The following is a 20934-nucleotide window of genomic DNA, read 5'->3' as shown; positions in this document are numbered from 1 at the left end:
TCTTCCTGTAGAGTTGCAGTTATTCAACAACATTCTTTAATCCTTGCTTCCTAAACATGAGAGCAGTACAGCTCCTTTGCAAGGCATTCATACTCTTGGCTGAATATGGAAAAATGCCCATATTGATCCCTATTTTTGCTTGCCCAGAAATCATTTCTCGTTGAGGAATGAGGATTCCTTAGTGTGTAACTTTTTGTGCACAGAAAAACGTGAGTAAAGGTGCAAGAAGTTACTTAACAGCCTGCTGTGTCCACCTCCTTCTCTATGTGTGGAAAAAAAATGTAGATCAGGAAGTGTATATACATACTCCATTTTTATATCAAAACTATAGATGGGAAATGTTTTTTAAATGACAAACTGGCATTTTTGGACATAATCCTATAGGCTGCAGGGAAATGAGGTGATCTATTTATTCTGATCATAAAGACTGAGCTGAATGTGAAAAAGACGATTTGGTTTATTCTACAATGCAATAACTTTCCACAGAAGGAAAATGAGGCAGTATTTCCCTTCAGTGTCTATTTCTGCCTCTTTCATGCTGCAGCTGATTCAAATGTGACAAACAGTCGCCCTTTAGTGATGCTGATTCTAGATCAAAACTGGAGCAGCGATTGCAGCATCTCCTGGATTATATGCTTGTCAACTCTGAATCAACAACCATTTGGACATTCTCATCTAGACCTCTTGCGTATAAGAGTGACTGAGGAATTGTCTCTTGGATGCATACACTCATGTCCATCTGCTTGCATAGTCTAGTGCCAGCTCAGACATTTGTCAGATCCTCGCCCTATCATGCACGGAGACAAAGGACAATGAATAAAGCCCAGCAATAAGATTAACAGTGCGAGCAGCATCCTTTCTAAGAGAGCTCCTGTTTACCAGCATGAACTTACAGGACTTCAATGGCCTCCTGTATTCGAGACTGAGTATCAGGAGTTAGGTTAGGGATTGGGTCTCAGTCTGCCCGTCCGTTTGGCAGCCTCAGGAGACAGGTGCTCCAGCAGGGCTTGGGAGAGGCTGACCAGAGAGTGCCTACCAGAATGCAGCACGTCTCCCAACAACCTTACAGCAGACACACCATCTTTCTCCTGCCCACTCTCTGGACAGTTTATCAATTGCATCTGGAAAGAGAGAGGAGAGTCTGACTCTCTTGTTGGGAGGAGCTGGAGACAGGTGGCATGGTTTTCTCATGTTGGAACTCGCTGCTCTAAAATAGCATGGTGCTGGCAACCATCAGACATACTGTAAAACCCAATCATTTGCCTTTTTGTGAGCTGGGGGCGAGGACAGGATTTGGAAGGGGATGTCTTCCCACTTCAATTTACCATCCTACTGAGTTAATTCATATCTTGTCCGTGATTATATTTCGCTGTTGTGTATGGTTATTGTCTAAGACTACAAATGTAATCAAATGAATGCCTACATGTTTTTACTATCATCACCTAACTCTGAAGAAATGAAATAATAACTGGTTAACAAACCCTCAGCCCTTTCTGGGATATTGGTTAGTTTGATATTTCAGCTCGGAGCAGTTCTGTAAGAGGCAGTGTGCATCACTGCTCTGCACAGCAGGGCTAGGACTGAGGGACTGCCGCCAAGTGTGGGAAGGCATTCACATTGCCACGTCCAAGCAGGACCTGAGGCAAGGCATGGGAATCAAATGAAGGAAACAGCATAAATCTTAACCCTTGTCTCAAATGATCTGAAGAGGACTCTATCACGCATCTAGCCAAGACAGCTTTTAAAAACATGTCCCTCTATAACAAAACTGGCACAAAATAAAAATAGTTTTCTCTCACAAAAGACAGGATCAACACAGAGTTTTTCCAGCAAGTCCTCAGCTTGGTCGCTGCTTCACAATGGCAAGAAAGAGCAAAGGTCTGATTTCTACAGCAGCACATCAGATGGCTACATGAACCATGCAGGCATTGCTACAACTCTACAAATAAGTTATGTTATTTGCATAATCTACACAAAATTGCACAAAATCTGCACATTTTTTTCTGTAAATCTCTCTTTGTATACACATATATCTCCATGAAGAAATATTTGATCTATTTAGGCAACTTAACAGTACAGAAGCTCAGACAAAACATATAACACATAACACTAAATACCCAATACTTTAGCATCTTTCCACTATTCTTTTGCAATGCTGATAGGAAAAACTTACCTCGAACCGCATCTAAGTAGTGAGCTTAAAAAAGAAAAGAACAAAACTGAGATGGATTGAACTTCTGTATCAAAATGAAAAGACAGAAACCGTTTGCTTATGGCTTGCCACCTGTTGGTTAGACATAAAGTGCCTCCCTTCTACTGCAATCATATCTATTCCTACCACTGTGATCAAAGCACACTGTGCTTGTGATTGTTCTCTGTTTGATGGCAAGCATGCAGAGGACAGCTTGGGCCACGTGGGCAGTGCCTACACTGCGAGTAGCAGTGACACAAAGCTCTGCTTCTCCTTGTTATTACGTTTGTCCTTTCTGGATTTGCTCTACAGAACCATCAGAAACTTACCCTTTTCTTCCTAACGTATCTATAGATTTAGCAAATCTGATGTAGTAAACTCTGGAGTCAGTGAATTAATTATCTTAATTATTAATTATCTTAAAATGATCAAGATTAAACATTCTACTTTATTCAGGAAGAAAATATGGAAGCCTATGCTGTTTATTTCTGAACATTATATGCTCTATGCTTATAAACAAAATGTTTCTTAATAATATTGCTCTGGGACATTTTAGGGAGAAACACTATTAGATGCTCTCAAAATAACCTGTTGCATTTCATTAGACAGAGAACTATTACATTTGTACAGCAGAGAAAAGACTTCTGAAAAGATCTGAAAGTTTTACCTTTGTTAGAAATAGTTAGAAGCCAGCTACAGGACAAAAGCCCTCGAGCACAAAGTGAAACATGTGAATCCTCAAACACTGCGGCAAGAGACCGTGCAAGAATTAAGTTGAACAACAGCTTCATCACTTACACCTTCTAAGTATCTTTTTTTACCCATGACTCAGTGTCCATCTATGAGCACGACTTAGAGATATGCTGGAATCTGCACACCTCTCCTGTGTGTGTGTGTGTGTTGGTTATTTTTTCATACATTTCAATTCTTCGGTGTCAGTTCCTCTAAACAGAGCACCGCGCTGTTGCCATTCTGAACCTGGCCCTGAGTTTTTTCAAAATATGAGTTGAGTCACGCTGCCGGCAGATGTTTGTACGACTGGTGAAAATGTTCACACTATTAATAGAGGTACAAGTCTTCCTTACCGATGGTGCAGTGGTCCCCTTCCCATCCAGGGCTGCACTCACACTTGCCGTCTTTGCACTGGCCGTGCTCGGCGCAGTGGGAGTGGCAGGTGCGCTCCTCGCAGGTGGGTCCCACCCAGCCCTCCTCACACTGGCAGATCCCTCTCGAACACACACCGTGGCTGCCGCAGTCCAGGGTACACAGCTCTGCACAGGAATACAGGAACACATTTATGTGAAAGAGCAGCTTCGTTACTGCAAGGCGGACTTTGCGCGGATGTTAAATACAATCACTGCTATCCCAACACCGATCAAACATGGGATCCTGTCACCCACTACAGACCTTACACAGTCTGGCTGCATCCTTCTCTAATAGCTACTTGTAAGATGGTTCATTTTGGGTTAGAAACTATAAATGGTGGCTTTGCACATGGGTCCAAACCAGATCACAGTGGTGCAAAAGCCCACGTCCTTTGGCCGATTTCAGCTGAGAGCATGCCATAACTGTTGGGCAGCGCAGGCTGAGGAGGGAAGGGTCTGGGCAGACCTGAGGGCAGCCTGTCAGAACCTAAAGGGGGGCTGTGAGAAAGAAGGGGACTGATTCTTTAGTGGGGTCGGTTGTGACAGGACGAGGGGTAAATGGTTTCAAACTAGAAGAGGAAAGGTTTAGATTGGACATGACAAAGAACTTTCTTGCAGTAAAGGTGATGAGGCACTGGCACAGGTTGCCCAGTGAGATGGTGGGTGTCCCATCCCTGGAGACACTCAAGATTAGGCTGGACCAGGCTCTGAACACATGATGGAGCTGTAAGTGTCCCTGCACAGTGCAGGAAGATTGGACCAGATGGCCTTTAAGTGTCCCTTCCAACTTAACCAATTCTATGAATCTATGGTAGCCATTCCCAGGGGCTCATTTCTGAAATTTGCTATGAACTCAAACACTGTGGGTGGGATGAGCTGAAGGAAAAGAGGCATTTTAAACACACAAAAACAAACCAGCCTTTGAGCTATTCAGCCTTTGAGCTATTCAGGTGTTTGCAGTGAGGGTAAAATGACCTTCCCTTGCAGTACATGGAGCCAGCAGGAAGGCAGCACAGAAAGAAGGGGAGCCCGCATCCCATTTTACTGAAGCCACCACAACTCTGCCTGGTTTGGACACAGCTTTCAAGGTTTAAATCTTTTTTTTTTCTTCTCCTTCCTGACTCTCATGAGTCAACTGCTAACAACCAGAGGAACCATCTCAGGAAGGCAGGACCACCTCCTGCACTGTGCTCCAAACAATTCCTCCTCCTGGGTGCTGGGGAATGGCACGCACACTGAGTTGGAACGGGAGTCCTGAACGGATTCAATACATCACAATATGCCAATTGCAATTCTACTTCCACTTAGGCTAACGTTGTTCTGTGAAAAGAATGGCTTCATTATAGGGGTTCTGTGCAGTTTGATTTTATTTAGAATAATTAGTGTCAGGAGACAGAATTTGCTTGTTATTCGGCAATTAACCTGCCACAAAAATGTTTCCTCCTCCTTCCTCTTGGAGAGCAGCTGATAGCACAAGTGTGAGCCAAGTAAGCGTGCCTGCTCTGATTTCAAATGTCAACGTTACATATTTAGTTGTGGGAAGATTTTTCCCTTGACAGATCTTAAACAATGATCATTTATATCCTGGAACTATTGTATATAAACATTCTTAAAAGCATTTGCAGTGATAAATGCTGTCACTGAACATGCCAAGCTGAGTTTTTAAAGTTTAAATTGAACTCTGATCAATTCCAATAATTTTAACATAACGAGCAAAGCAGCACAGAACCTGAACCATGCTGAGACTGATATGCCTGGTGTCTATTTTGAGTTAGATTTTATCCCTTATTTGTTTTCGTCAGCAGCCTGCGTGAAGAACAGAGTGCAGCTGAAAGGAATTGTGAGTGACAAACCGGCAGAGTGAGGTCAAACTCAAAAACCACCTTCAGAAGCTGAAGGTGTGGTAAAGGACAATGAAAGATGCAAAGAAAGCAACTGTGAAGTGCTGTGCCTGAGGAACTCAAAAGCAACTACATAAAAAATAATTAATTTTTCTATTCAGACAGGGGCTTGAGTTATATTGGAGTACAAAATAAACACAATTATCTGTTGCTATTCTCACAAAAGAGTAAATTGTACGCCCTTTTCAGTGTAAGACTAGGAAAGATACTGCTCTGCCACGTTCAACTACAAAGATGCCTCAAATGAAAAACTCTGCTGAAGCTGGGGAATTATCCTTTAGAAAGACTTGATTGCTACCTGCGGATCGTGTATTAATCTAATGCTTCATGCCTTGGGCTGCCTGCTTGCAGGTTCTGGGCAGGACTTCTTCCTCGTCACCGCACGATTGGGTTTGACTTCTCTTGCTTTGCTACTTGGTCCTTGGAAAGCTGGGAGACTGCTCAGGGGGCAAAGGACAGCAGGGGAGAGCTTGCTTTGTTACTTCGTTGGTATGAACGTCACTCAAATACTTTTTGGTCCTACGATCAGGGATCACAAAAGTGATCGAGGCATCTGTTTACTTCCTGATCATAGGACCTCCAGTTATCACAAAGCATCTCCCCTGCCCTCAGCCAGCCTCAGGACAACTGGCATTTCTTTCACTTACCTTTATAGCATGGGGCATAGGCAAACTCCTGAGAATTAAATTCAATGAATCACCTGCTACTTCAAGGATTTAGGCTGCTGGAGGGATGCCTTTGATCTCCCTGATCTCCCTGTAGTTCTTTATAATTATAGTGCTTGCTATTTTACTTTAAGTGGCATAGATTGTTAAGAGGATTTTAAGAAATATTCTGTGGCTTATGCTATGCTGGGATAAGTGGAGCGGAGGAGGGTTTTTTTTTTTGACTCTTCTGGATTGAATGCCTATTAGTTTTTGCAGTTGTAGAACTGTTTTAGCTCAGACAATGCCAGAACTCCAGGGACTATTCAAGGAACACACGAGAGAACTCATGGCAGTGTAGGCTGGAAAGGTTAAAGTGGAGAAACTAGGTGATACACAGAGCTTCTGATTTTGTCAGCAGCTTGGGCAGCTTCCTCCACTTCTCTAACTGAAAATAAAATGGAGAACCAGCTGTGGAAAATGTTCTCATACACGGCATGCTTTCCTTCTGCTTGTCTACCCCACTGAGTCTGATCTCAACATCTGCATCCTTCAAAGAAACAAAGAAATAGCAGAGGGAGGAAATGGAGGCACAACTCTACTGCTCGGATGTGGAACTTGAGTGTATTCCCATTTCATAACCTAAGGAAATGGACCTTAAAATACTGGACACTTTTCCATTGTTTTCTCCATGTTGCCAGCCTCCTTTATCTATTTCACACAAGGACTAAAATGTTTATACACTTTTTAAGCACATTAATATAATCAGATTAATAAAGTGGAAATAAAAGACAACTTCTCTCTACAAAGAATATCCTAGGCCAGACAGTACGTGCTGTGAGCACCAGATTAGAATGAAAACCAAAAGTCCTTGGTTTTTCTGTCTGGACCAGACACTTTCCCCAGCAGCCCTGGTCATCCAACTGCTCAGCCCACTTGTCCTTAATGGGCATGAGTTGTTTAAATGATCTAATATGAAGCTTCAGAAACACTGTTTACTGTGATAATGCGGTCTTCTGAAAAGCAAATCCCAGATTCTCCCCAGACCTCTCATGCAGACCATGGGAAATCAAGCTTAACACCATCCTTTTTATAACGTGATGGTACACACAGATTCAATTCACAGCTAATTCAAACAACTAAGATTAAAGAAAAGAACAATCAGTTTAAGTTGCCCTGTTTTTAAATGCAAAAAAAAAATCCTATTTCCTTCTGTGGAGGAACAAGTACAGAAATATCAGCACTGTAGGGAGTCACGTTAGCATTTGTGTTTGTACTGAGAGAGGGTTTCCACAGCAGTAGACTAAATGAGATACTTGAGTGGACAATGATGAAATAGGAAACAAAGGGACAACCTGAAATAGGTAAATGCCTTCAAACAAGTCTGATGTAAGAATTCAGACCATACTGAAATCCACGAGTCAGATGTTATTCAAGTGTTCTGCTTGTTAGAGCATCCTCGTCCTCCCAAACAGTTGGCCCTACAGGACTGAGAAGCACCCCAAAATTCAGTAAATGCTCAGCAAGGAACCAGCACAGCAAGGCAATGGCTTTGAGTTGTGTTTAAGAGCGGTAGCCAAGCCAAAGATCTCACCTCTGTGTGAACCAGTTGTTCCACTCCCTCTCCTCTACATCCTTCTCCTGGCTCTGTGTCCCTGTCTGGAGCTTATCTGAAACTGGTGAGCTGATTCAGAACATCAAACTGGCAGATAATTGTTTGCTTTATTGTTTTAGGTTAATAACTGGCAGCTTGCTGAGGCTAAATCAGCCCACTGAGGGATCAGAGGGGCAGCATGGGCAGCGTAAGCGGGGAGATGCAGAGCCCAGCCTGGCTGGGGCTGTCCTGCTGAGGAGCCACAAACAAGAGCAAGGGGAGGTGACACATTTAAGGAAACAAGGGAGGTAGATGACAGGAGGCTATGCTTAGCGTTATAGAAGTGAATTTATAATATTATGATGTTGAGAAGACTTCAGTTATGCTGTTTCATCATCAATCTTTCTCACAAGGTGCAGTGCAACACATAACTCAAGAAGATTCTCATCTATGGTTGGTGTTCAGGCTTGTGGGCATGCACAAAAGCCATTTTCTCCCTTCCACACATGTTCACAGCTCCGTGGGATGCACCCTGCCCAGCTCAGCTGCCCGAGCTCCAGGCAGACCACAGTGTTTTTGCAGGGTGCTGGGCTGGAGGCTGCTCCTTGCTCAGACACCAGATCCTCAGCAGCTGTGAATTTTCTTCGCTCCCAGGAAACCAACAAAGTCACCCTAATTCACACTAATTAAGGGCTGTGTTTCAGTTTTTGTACCTGTACACTTCACAATCAAAACAAGGTTCTCTAAGTGTGGAGCCGAGAAGTTAATTTCCTGATTTAAATAAACCTCAGCTGTGCAGGCTGACTGTGAGCAACATGCTGGCAAATTGCTGGGAGCTGGCCTCAGCCGACCCCTGCCGTTTCCTACAGACTTTCATGAAATATAGCCTTTATCAAATCTAAAATTCAGATTCCCCGACTTAAACCAATTGATGAATAGGAGACTTAAAAAAATGTTCAACTCAAGTAGTCTAGAATCCTTACTGACATGTCTTTAACTCTGAATGTTCACTAATTGTATTGGTGAAAGGCAAACATGAGCTGTGAAGCATTATCTGTACATATTCTTGAGAACGAGACAAATACGTTGATTGTTGCTGAGCTAATCTAAAAAGCATTAAAAGTTCACTCCGCATTCTTCATTTTAATTATCTAAGTCAACAAAAGAGATCTTTTAAATGTGTTTTATAATATGTTTCTACTTACGTGATACGAAAAGGGAAATGAAAGCTAAATATTTTATAATTTGGACTGATAAGGGAAGATTTTAATGTTAATTCAACATGTTTCAGGAAATTCATTCTTGGAAATTCATGCTAAGAATACGAAAACATATGTAAGCAAAAGTGGTCAAATAATATGAAAACACTTTCATTTTACTTTTTATCACATACGATGGTGAAACTTCCGTTACTGACTCTCTAAACCCTTCAGTATCACATTCATAACTTTGCTATCCATTTTTTAATAAGTGGATTTCCATAAAGATTAGAAATTAATCTAACCCAACTTTCACCCAATATGCTTAACTGCTGGAGGCAGCAAAAATCACCTATCTAGGCCTAATAAAGAAAGTTTTTTCAATTTAAATATACATTGCATTTAATAAGCTTGTATGATAGTTTCAACAATGTTCCTGAGCTTTTTAAATTGCATTCCCACCATATCCCGAAGACAACTCTGTTCCAGCTTTCATTTTCAGCACCTGGCTTTATTAATATAATTTTTTACACCATAAAGAATTTTAAAATGTTCAAGTTCTAAAAGTTTCTAAGGTGTTTGAGCTATTTTTTTTTCCAGTGAAATCTAATGGAAAGCTGTTCCCATCGGTTACCTGGCAGAGTGCAGTAGAGAGATGTGATGTGGGTACCAAGTTTTACAAACCTGTAATAAAACCATACTATTTTTATGGCAGAGCTCACCTAATTTTCCTCATTCAAATACAGTCCCTTGGCAGTATGGGCATTACAACTGCATCTAGGTTGGGCTTCTCCAACAGTGCTGCAATCTGCCACTTGGGTGTGAGTGTTTTTCACATTCCTAGCCAACCCCAGCTATGCCACTAAAGCGCTCAGCCAGGGATAGCTTTTCTATAGAGGCATCACAGAAGTATGCATGGACTATGCCAGCATGCAGGAGCACATGATCTACAAGCCCAAGTTAAATACTGATTGGGCTTGGAAGCACCTGCAGAACAAAAGCCAGCTTTTGTGAGGGTGATTCCTCCAGCAAACAGGAATGAGGTTCCTGTGTGCAAGGGGCAGCAAAGTCACTGTCCCAAGCTATTACTGCTAACTTCTTTATGAAATTTGGTGTCGTGAAAAGAAAATTGTCATGACAGATCATCACTGGAATGACTGACAACTGTTTTAATAAATACATAAATAAACAAATAAATAAAATTAATGGGAATTGAAGATAGCACTTCAGATTCACGTGATAATCTCTAGTCCATCCTTGTTTCAAATCCAGTTATGACTGGCATCCCTCAGCAAATTCCCAGCAACAGAGAACCTACAACAGCACACAGCAACCAATCCCTGCCATCCCTGAACTTCAGTAGCTGACCAATATTTTTTTCAGCCTAAATTTCCCTTTCTTGCTGCAATGCTTCTCATCTCTTTCCCCATGGACCACATATCTAAATATCTTACAATGGAATTCATTTAAGCTCATCTCAATATTCCAGCAATTTGTGGATTTGAGCTTCTCATTTTAACTGTGTGAATAAATTCAAAGCAACACTTCCTTCTTAATTACGTGACAACTTTAAAACGACTGCACTGACTTGATTCTCATACATACCTCCAAAAACATTTCCACAGATGCTTCCAAAGATTCTGCTCTTGCCCGAAGTGGGAACATGGTGGTGCATCCCAATCAAAGGCACAAAGAATTAGTAAGGGCAACGGAGCAGTGGCACAGGCTGCACAGAGAGGTGGTGGAGTCTCCTTCTGTGGAGACATTCCAGACCCGCCTGGATGCCTACCTGTGCAACCTGGGCTGGGGAGCTGCTTTGGCAGGGGGTTGGACTCAATGATTTCTGGAGGTCCCTTCCAATCCCTACAGTTCTGTGACTCAGACTCACCTTACCCAACTTGAGATATCTGCACCTGAAATAGTTTTTTTACTGAAAATCTGGATCCACTTCAAAGCAGCAAAAATTTACCTTGCCGGTAGTTTTATTAACACATTAACACACAACGATCAAATATTTCTACCAAAGGCAAAACTTGTCCAAACGCTGTTTCACTTTAAACCTTTTCCCTGTAATCTTTATGCAGTAAACCTTTTGGCATGTTGCATTGCAGATATCCAACTACCTTTCTTATCTTCTTGCCACAGTCCAGAACACACAAAATTGAACCACTGGAACGAAAATACCACAGCTTGCCGTTTGTTGTTGCTCGTGATGTTTCACCATCAATCTAGCAACAGTTTTAATTGCTTGCTGAAAATAATCCTACTATCATCTCACTGAACCTAGTTCTAATGCATTAAGTACTCCATAAATAGTGCTTCTGACTTCCAGCACGGATGCTACCATTAACACTACTGTGTATCTCAAAATATATGAATGCAATTTCATTAAAATAAAAACACCACCACGAGACTGCAGTGTAACTTCTGATAATACTACACCTATTTAGATGGTATCTTTTCCACACTGGGGAACCTCCTATTGCTTTTCTGAAAGAAGTAATCACAGAGAAAGTAGAAAGGTCCCAAAGACAGATTCCACAGAAGCAGAGGGAAATGACAGAGAAACTTTCCCCTTCTTGGATCTTTTATCACACTTTCATCTTCAGCTTTATTTTTCACGCCATGAAGAATATTCTCTTCCTGATCCAAATCCAATTTGTATATATAAAAAACCTCACCCTTTATCGATTTCACTATGGCTCAAAATGGTATTTTTACAGTGCAAAAATTTAATCAATACAATCTTATGAATCTGGACTGGGAATGGTAAACACACTCACTGATATTTCATTTCAGGAAGCCAAAGCTCTGCAAATTGATACGGCTGAGAAGAATTACTCATTTGCCACTGGGTATATCTCTGTTTACCCAGCCATAGTATTGGTGAAGCAGAATACGATTACGCTGTGCTGGCACACAAGGGACTCTAGCTGCAGAACCTGTCTCTTTCTTAGAGATGATACACGTTGGCAGGTCAGATAAGGCCTTTGTGGGAAATGCTTAAAATAAATGAAAGGAAGTGCAACCTAACAGCAAGGAAGATGAGACTGACACAAAGGTGAGGAGAAGCACAGCACTCTGACCAGCATTGTTTTTTTTAAAACCTAGTTTCCCACGTAAATGCTTTCTTGTCAAATCTGCTCCTCTTTTATAATTTGTCTCCACTATTTTGATTTTTTCCTGTAAAGCAGTGAAATTACAGTCGTCGCTGGAGAATCATAGTCTGACTAATAAGCTCTGAAATCCTTCCCAGTGTACCGAGAACCACAAAAGGAAATGCCTTGAAACGTCTGCCTCATTTGATATTTTATGTGATTGGGAGAAAGAAAAAGCAGTTCAGAACAATCTATCCTGAGCCATAATGGCTGAGATGAAGGCTATGAAAGCGTTGCCTTCGTGTCCACCTACAGAGGGAAAATGTAACCCTCAGTTCCTTGGGCTGAAAAGCAGTGGAACAGGAAAATGGGAAACATCGAGACTAAGTGACAGACCACAGGAAACAGGATGGGGAGGAGGCAATATATGACAGCGATGAGAAACACAGAGAGCACCCAAATGGTTTTGCAGACAGAAGGGAAACAGGCAAAGAACTGGCTCCATTGATGCTTCTAATAATGCAGTCTCGCAGGCACAGCCTGAACTCATACAGCATCAAAAGAAAATAATGATTTGGAAACTGTTTGCAGCAAGGGTTCACAAGAGTGGATCAGGGTTCACCCTGAGTGGATCAGGGTGTCTTTATATAACCACTAAATCTTTCACGACACACAGAAGTGTTATGATTAGCACCAAATAGGGCTCTGCTCGGAACATAAAGTTTTCACAATTATTTAATCAGTAAATTTGATTAGTAATATTCAGTAAAGAAATAATGAATTATTTAAGCACTGCAAAGAGCAGGCACCATCTGTGATTCAGTGGTGTCGAGGCTGACCTTCAGAAGTGAGTCTACTCACAAAACACTAAGTCCTTGCCCCACCCAGGTCAGATATATTTTACTTACTGCATCTCCAAAGGGCTCAGAAAGCTGAAAAGCTGGGCACAGATTATGCTTCTCAAAATATTACAGGAACATCTATTGAACATCTTTTGCTTGCAAAAAGGCCCTAAAGTGGCACAGACGAACTTCTGACTGAGTTGGGCGTGGAGCAGACCCTGAGAAGGAAAGGGGACAGTGGGGCACATTCAAAAGGACATAAAATCCTTTTTATAACTCCCTTTCAGTGAAAAGCACAACAGAAACACTGGATCGACGAAATTATTGGGAACGTTGTGTTCCCAACAAAAATGTTTTTAGCACAGTGAAGACAGTAAAGAGGAGAAATTAAATGCTATTACCAGCTTCTAAAGCAGCACCTCAGTGTCACAATCAAAACTAAAATTAGCTGAAGAGGTTAGAATTGCTTCCTCTCTTTTTAGCACAAATAAGGAGTTTCCTGGGGAAACTGAAGAGCCAAGCATAACAAGCTCTTCTAGCAGAGCCAGGAGCACAGCCCCAAGCAGCACAAGTCATGCAGCATTTGATGACTTATTATGAACCCTGCTTGCACAGACAAGGAGCAGACATTTCTGTGTTCAGTGCTGTGTCTGTGAAGATCAGCACACTGCAGCTCTCAGCAAATAAACGGTAACCTCGTCTGTGTCAGCAGCACTAACAGAAATAGCGACGCGTCTGGCAGCTGCTGCTCTGCTTTGCTGCTGCTAAGGCAAAGATGCAGCTCCTGGTTTGCATTTTTCTGGTACTGGTGAGAAGCAGCACCGTGTGCACACAGCCCTGGCTTTTCAGTGTGAGCTGCCTCCACCCTCCCCAGCAACCCAGGCACAACAGCTTTCTAGATTTTAAGTGGCGAGTGTCCTTTATTACTTTGCATTCCCTCTCCCTTCTGCGCTGCATGTATTTTTCCACTCGCTCATCATCACGGTTTCGCCTGTGCTGGCACAGCCTTGCTGAGCAGCAGTCGTCCCCTGGCACGTCCTGCTCAGAGGGAAGCTGTCCCTTCACAGCTGCCTCTCCCTGGGCACAGCTGGTGGGGCACAGCCCGGCTGTTCGGTAGTGAGGTGTGTGGGCAGACATGGAACTGCAAAGAGGAGCGTGGCGTGTGAACAATCCGCTCTCTGCCGCCCATCAGAAAATGATTTCAGAGCACAAGGTCGCAGGTACCATTTTAATAATCTGCTCATAAAACGGCCAAGGCTTCCTAAATTAAAGACCAACATGCCTGAAGATACACTGCTGCTACAGCACACAAGGAGTATTTGCTCTATCACACCTAATGTTCTCTTGCATAATTACACTGAGTCAAATTTGATTTTAAAAGTGTTACTTAAGCCCAAGCATTTAAGCAAAAGTTTTTGCTTAAAGAAGACAGAGAACAGGGCCTTCTTAGAGGTCTACATATATTACCCTTGCAACAATCTACACAATCAAAAGCCTTATAATGCAATATGCAGGAGAAAAGAAAGTTTCCATGATTTCAACTTTTATCAGCAGCAATTTCCTATTTTCAGAAGTAAGCTGAACTTAATAGAAAGAGTCTGCTGCATAAGTGTATTGAAATGATAGCTATTTTTGTAGAACTCTTACCATGACAATAAAAAATATTTTAAATAGCAGCTTTTCAGGGACCTGTGTGACACATTTTGCATAATAAATTTTGGAAGGACAAAAGCTCTAGCTATCATAGTGGGTTTTTTTTGTACTCTTGCTCTCATCTGGGCTTTTTCAGCTGTAAGGAAGGGAAGCTGCCTCCTGCTATGAGCTCCCTTCTTCAAATGCAGCTGGCATGGGCAACTTGCTAGAATATAATCACTGGACTTGCCTTTGCAGATTAAAACTTGAAGACCTGCACGTCTTTACTGTCCTTTGGCCCATCTCAGCTTTTCTGTTCTCCCTCCATTGCAGCACCAGCAGGAGCTTCCCACAACTTCGCTGCTTTACAGAGACCTCTCTTATGAAAAGGTTCTCGCAGAGAACTTTCCATATTCAGAATCTCCATTTGGTATTTTCCTGCACACAATGTTCACATAAGTCCTTTCCATATGATATCCTGACAGTGTTTTCTGCTACGCTTTACTACCAAGTACATCTTCCTACTAGATCACTTACGATGTAGGTGATACGGATGAGATGCATAAAGGGATGTGGGCACCTAACTACCACTTTAAAAGTCTAAATTTAAAATCTAGGTTAAAAAAACCCTTTGCTTAGCTTACCTAAATCTGGATGTACTCAAACCATTTTGGCACTTGAATTGCTCCTAAAATCCCACTCATTTGCCTTGTTCTGCTACCAGATAACAGCCAGCCAAGGTCATACAGCCCCATTTCAGTCTCTCTGGTTTCACAGGTCCTTACACAGTTGTTGACTATGGATCCTAATTAGCTTTACCTTTAAAACAGATCTTCTGGATTAGGCCTAGCACAAACACACTGAGGTGGACATTTCCTGCATGCAATGGACCCCCTATACAGATGCTGTGTTAAGCATGCAGAGGAAAATCTCTGTCAGCTACCTGGAATGCAGGAGGCACAGGACAATACTTCCACAAGCAATTCACTTATCTTGATCCTAGATAAGGGAAGAGCTCCTGGAACAGGAGAATCCAGATCTGTGGGTTCCACCCAGGGGAATAAGTAATACTTGCCTCTGAACTGTATCAGGATTTACAAAGCTGATTTAATTAAATTAGGTTTACATTTGAATGAGGGATATTTCCAGTAACTGCTGTATAGCTGCAGACAACAATATATTAAGGATCTTAATTTTCAGGAAGAAAAAAGAGAGGAAAGAGACGTTACTTCTGGCATATCTACAAAATAAGCAGCATTCGGTTGAAAAACATCCCAGCTTTCCTCACAGTATCTCTCATATCCTTGACTTCTCCTATTTCTTAAATCAATACATGACTACATCAGGTCTTCCTGGTTCTTGCTGGACTGACTTCAACATGTAGGACAATTAATTTTTATTGGAGTGCTTCTCCATTGCTTTAAATTTCTTGTGATTTTAATTCTCCAGTAAAACACATTAGCCGTTCCAATCTTTAACTACTAAGTTTTTAATAGAAATCTTGCTCACCCGATATCTCTTTGCAAACTCTAGCAACTCTATGGGAGATACAAGTCAAACCAATCACACGTTTTGTTTCTATTCAATGAAATAAGTAGTAGTAAGTTTCTTTCTTTCTGTAGTAAGAAGAGTCTTTCTATAGTGTCAGACAATGTACAGAAGGGGAAACTTCAATCATCCTTTTAATTAGCAGAGCAGGAATAACCAAAGCTCCTCACAAATTAAAGGAAGCGGACAGTTAGATGAAATTAAGTAAGTCCATCATTTCTTCTGAGCAAAACAATGAAGGATACTTACAGTGTTAATTAAAAGATTCTTGAGATTTCTCTAAAATGGGGAGTAAAATGCCAACATGGAAAATAACAGTCTGCAGAAAATGTACAGCGGATTATTTCACATATGGAAAACATTTCAAGGCTATTTTCACTTCTGTGAGTTGTTTGTGGCGAATATCCTTGTCCTTGGCAAATCAGAATGACTGACACCCATAATTTGCAATTTCCTAAACCTGAAGAGTTTTCTGATTGCAATGAAATGGTTTTACCTAATTATTTTTTCAAGTTGCAGTTTTTGATGTTTAATTTTGAAATCAATTTGAGATGTCTTGAACTATATTAATACACTGTATTATGCCTTCATTTCTTTTTGAAGCACTTTACTTTAAAAAATGCATACTTCTAATGATTTTTAAATTACTCTACTCTGCACATATCAATTTACAACAATTACAACATTTTGCATTTTTCAAAGCACTTCAGTTTTAAAGAGGTTTTATGCTTTGCAAGATACTGAGCGAAGAGGCTGCTGATCCATTTTTACCCTTTGTAAAATTACCACCAATCTTGCTAGAGAGCTTAACCAAAAATAGCTATGCTAAATATATACCATCTACATATAATCATTTTAGGATGAATGTTTTTGTGACTAAGAACTGCCAGTATTCTTTTCCCAATCATAATTAGGTTGTTTCAGTGGTATAAATGGATTCAGTGGAAATATGACAAACGTCCTGGAGTAAGGAGGATGAAAACTGGCCTACTTTGGCTGAATAGAGTCTAGAGACATGAATACAGGACAGAATGTCAGAGGCATCAGCTCTGTCACAGATTTCAGTCTATAATTTCTTATATTACACCTTGCCACAATAAATTAATGACACGGGGCTGGATTGTCACCTGGATCCCCATGGGGGCACTGCACAGTGGCATCACTGCAGTTATGGTAGTTGACGCTAGCTAAGGATCTGCCCCACTCAACAACTCTTCCATCCGTTTCTCTTCACGTTTTACTCCCTTAATCTCTAGGCTCCACATTATACATCTGAGAAAAGAGGATGAGGTTTTTTTCTCCAGTTTGTTGATGCTGCACCTTCGATTTACAAGTTTCCCTCCCTCCTGTTAATGAGTAGTCAGTATTCACAAGTTTGACTTTGTCTTTCTGAAACACGCTGCCTATTTGCCTCAAAGGGAAATGACTCGTTAACATCAAGAAATCACAGACAGTAAGTAGAAATTTGACTGTACTGATGTACTATCAGACTTACAACTCTATCAGTGATGCCTCTAACTTTGATGGATATGACAGCTGACATGACTGTTTGGTCATCCATCATGTTCCAGAGCTTCATAACCCTTGTATAAGGGCATCTGGGAAGGTGAGCTGGGCCAGGGGGGATACACCCTCAGCTCTGAGCAAAGACCTGCTGCTATTCCTCCCTACCTCTTAAATGACCTCCTTCTGCCTCATGGAGACAGGGCAGGAAATCCTCTGCATCATGTTTTGTGATTGGCTGACACCTCTGTTTGAGCTGAGGTTGTCACCCTGCTGAACTGATGCTCTGAGCACCCTAGGGCTGCTTTTGTAGGTGCAGGGGCAGTCTCCATTCTCTGCAGGGGACTTGCAGGCTGTGAATCCTACACGAACATGCCAGCCTTGGGACTTGCTATGTGTTGCCATAGGACAAATGAACTAGGAATCAGCTAAATTTATGTGTGGAAAGTTATAAACAAGATACAGAGGCATAAACATGCTTGCTGATGGTCAGGAAAGCACCCTACCTTGATAACGTAGAGGACAGTAGGGATGCAGAGAGGTATTTTCCCAACTGGTTTGTGGAGATAAGAAAAAAGTCACTATTCTTCCAGAAATTCAACAACGTAGCTTTGAAGGTGAGAAAAAACATGAGAACTATGATCCTAGCACACACACAAAGTGCTTCTTCTCTGCAGTTATTCATCAGTTTCTTTTAGTACGTAATTGCCCCAAGTAGCTGACACAATGGAATTGCTGGAGTTTATCATCACTTTTTGACCTACAGTAACTTCATGGTAGAACAGAATTAGTTTGCATAATTTTTGAGGAAGAAAAAAAACCTAATAAATTACTGGCACCTTCCCTAATTATTTGCTTAATCAATGGAAGTCTTATTTTAGCATATAATAAAATACGTGAAAAAAATGCAAGGTGAAAGCCAGTAGAAATAAATTCTTATAACTGCATCAGACTGAAACCACGTGCTGATTTCAAAGTATGGAATGAATGTGGGGTCTCCATGAAAAACACTCAAAATTATCAACACACTGATATTTTGTTCCTGAAAATGTTATAACTGAGTCCCAGGTTAAAGATTATAATCATGAACTTTAAATAAATGAAAAGAAATTTAAACCATTCCACGTGTTCTTCTGAATGATGATTTCTAAGAAAAATCGGTGACTTGGATCACTGGTTGTATTCCACTGTATTCAGCAAATCTGTCACTTGGATCTACTCTGTACTGGATGCATTACTCATCATCTGAGAATCTAGTTTTGTGAGCTTCAGAAGAAAAAAAAAATTGGTAGTACCTACTTTAGTAATGATATGCTCCATTACAGAGTAAAATATCCTGAGTGCTCTCGACTCAAGAAAACGAAATGTAAATGTACAAAGCACATAAAAAACCCATTTCAACTCTTAATCACATTCAGTGGGATTAAACTCCGATAGTCTTCTAAGAAAGAAAAGAGTTTCTATTCCAGCATGAGAGAACAGATGACCATTTCTGCTTAAATATTTTTTGACAGCTATTTCCTACTTGTGAGTCACTGCATTTACACTACGATATCCTCCCAGTCTCTCTCAGAACTGTGGATTCCCTCATTGCATGATCCCGATAAGCACTGAACACCTCAGGAGAGAATCCTGCTTAACTGCAATCCACGCTGGGAGCCACTTGCACTCTTGCAGGCCTACCATTCTTGCAGTCAGGCAGTTAGCATCCTTGTTCAAAGAAAAAGCCATTTTTATCCTTGTCAGTGCAAAACCAGTTGTTGCCAAAGCCAATGGTACGTGTACCAAGAAACTGGCATGCAATGTCACAGCATCCCTGGTTCATCTCTGCCTTGTTTTTCAAAGCAATACTAGTACAGCAATAGTAACCACTATCTTCCACAAGTCAAACAGAAACCATAAGCTTTCAACTGTCTCAATTGTAAAAGGAAAACAGCAAACCTGTAGAGCAGTCCGATCCTGTCCACTGCGGCTCACAGCTGCAGAGCCCCACGTCCAGGAGGAAGGTCCCGTGCCCCGAGCACTGCTCCTGGCAGATCGGCAGCGATGTCTCACAGTTCACACCGCCCCAGCCCGCCGAGCAGTGGCACTCCCCTTGAACACACACGCCGTGACCGGAGCACATCGGATCCAGGCAGTCCTCTGGAAAGCAGGGAATGCACATCTTAGAGCACTACATTCACACCTTTATGGTGGCTTCCCAGTGACATATAGCATCAGAGGTTCAGATGAATTGGGTGATTTTTTCTGCCAGACATGTTGACGGAAATGATGGCAAGAAGCACACAAGGAAAAACAGCGTATGCTGACATCTGTGCAAAAGTATAAGCTAAAAAAAGGAAAAAGGCCAAATGCATAGAGTCGTGGAAAACAGGATTCTACTTATCACTGGTATTGTTTTATTTTTAAAATGCTCATCTGTTGATTTAAGTTTGGGTTTCAGCAGCAGAGCTGGGAAAGAACTGGAGCAATTAACTGCTATTTTGACAATAGTGTACTGTGTTTTCATTCAGGTATTTGTGTTCTATGTTTTATTTACATTTGGGAAAAGACAGATCTATTGTTTCATGCTCCTGCAGAAATCTCTCTCTACAGCTGGGAGTCTGGAACAAAAAAACAAACGGTCATCCACTAGCTCTAAACTTGTGAATCTCTGAACACACGCTGTGAAGAAATCTCATATTCTCATAAAAAGTATGTGCTGGGCAATTGCAGATAATGAACAGATTCATAAAAGTCGTAACATATTGACGAACGATTTGCAAGCAGACAAAGAGCTAAATTTGTTCTCAATTTGGATTAAACTATTCTTAGTGAAAAATTCAGGAGCTCTGTACAGGAATTTAAATCAGCTGGTTAGTCCCGCATAATCAGCATATTCTTTCATCAGGATCCAGCATTTCTTTAACAAGACAGACGTGAAGGAGAACACAGCCTGCCTTCTCTGGAGGCCACAGAGAGTCTACAGAGCTGCAGAGGAATTTGTGGGGTGTTTGAGCACGCAAAACAATTAGCCTGTTCATGTCACATCATGCTTCATACTGATGCTGCTAAAAAAGACACTCTGGAATTCTTGTATGCATTTTTTCAAGTATTAGCCCAAATACAGTTTTAATAGTTAAAGAGTAAACTTAACAGACAGTATTTTGTACTACAAGAATGAAGAGATGTTCTCTGCTTCAGTAGCAGAAGAGTGAACACTTCTCTTTGAGATTAAGAGCATCCAATTTACAGCACCTTTTGACCTACGAATAAAGAAGCAATGCTTGATATCTTTGAGCTTCTGAGCCACCAGTTAAAGATCTTATGTCAACGTTTATTCTGTATCTTTTTTAGCCTTCCAGGCTTGTGCACAGTGCAATGTAATTCTGGAAAAAAGAAATCAGTATTTCTGGACAAAGTACCCGGGTTGCTCTGAAAGTAATGCCTCCTATTTATTTCCATGGAAACTACAACAAAGAGCACAATGTCTCTATTGGAAAGAGTAAGTTCTCAACAACAAAACACCCTTTTCCAACACAGTCACCGCCATCGGCTATGCAAACTCACCAGCAATGAACGGGAGTCTGCATGGTGCACTTGTAACAATCTGCACCAGTGGAGGCACCCACTGCCACCACAGCGGAAATACATCGCT

At 41.4% G+C, this 20934-nt stretch overlaps 1 protein-coding gene across 1 annotated transcript in view; it reads right to left on the bottom strand.

Annotated features, from left to right (window-relative positions):
• The window catches only part of TENM1 (teneurin transmembrane protein 1), a 302504-nt gene that overhangs the window by 84795 nt on the left and 196775 nt on the right, over positions 1 to 20934 (bottom strand). Inside the window, exons 12-14 of the mRNA XM_065729661.1 lie at positions 19239 to 19439; positions 3277 to 3462; positions 2174 to 2197 (exon numbers count right to left, since the gene is read on the bottom strand). Of these exons, the coding sequence (XP_065585733.1) occupies positions 2174 to 2197; positions 3277 to 3462; positions 19239 to 19439 (411 nt within the window). The remainder of the gene's footprint in view (positions 1 to 2173; positions 2198 to 3276; positions 3463 to 19238; positions 19440 to 20934) is intronic.

Source organism: Cyrtonyx montezumae, unplaced genomic scaffold (genome assembly GCF_038088225.1).
Source record: "Cyrtonyx montezumae isolate F1298 unplaced genomic scaffold, pur_monq_1.0 scaffold_11, whole genome shotgun sequence".
NCBI classification, from domain to species: domain Eukaryota; kingdom Metazoa; phylum Chordata; class Aves; order Galliformes; family Odontophoridae; genus Cyrtonyx; species Cyrtonyx montezumae.
Note: the sequence above shows the minus strand (reverse complement) of the source record. Positions and strands in the feature narration are given on the sequence as shown.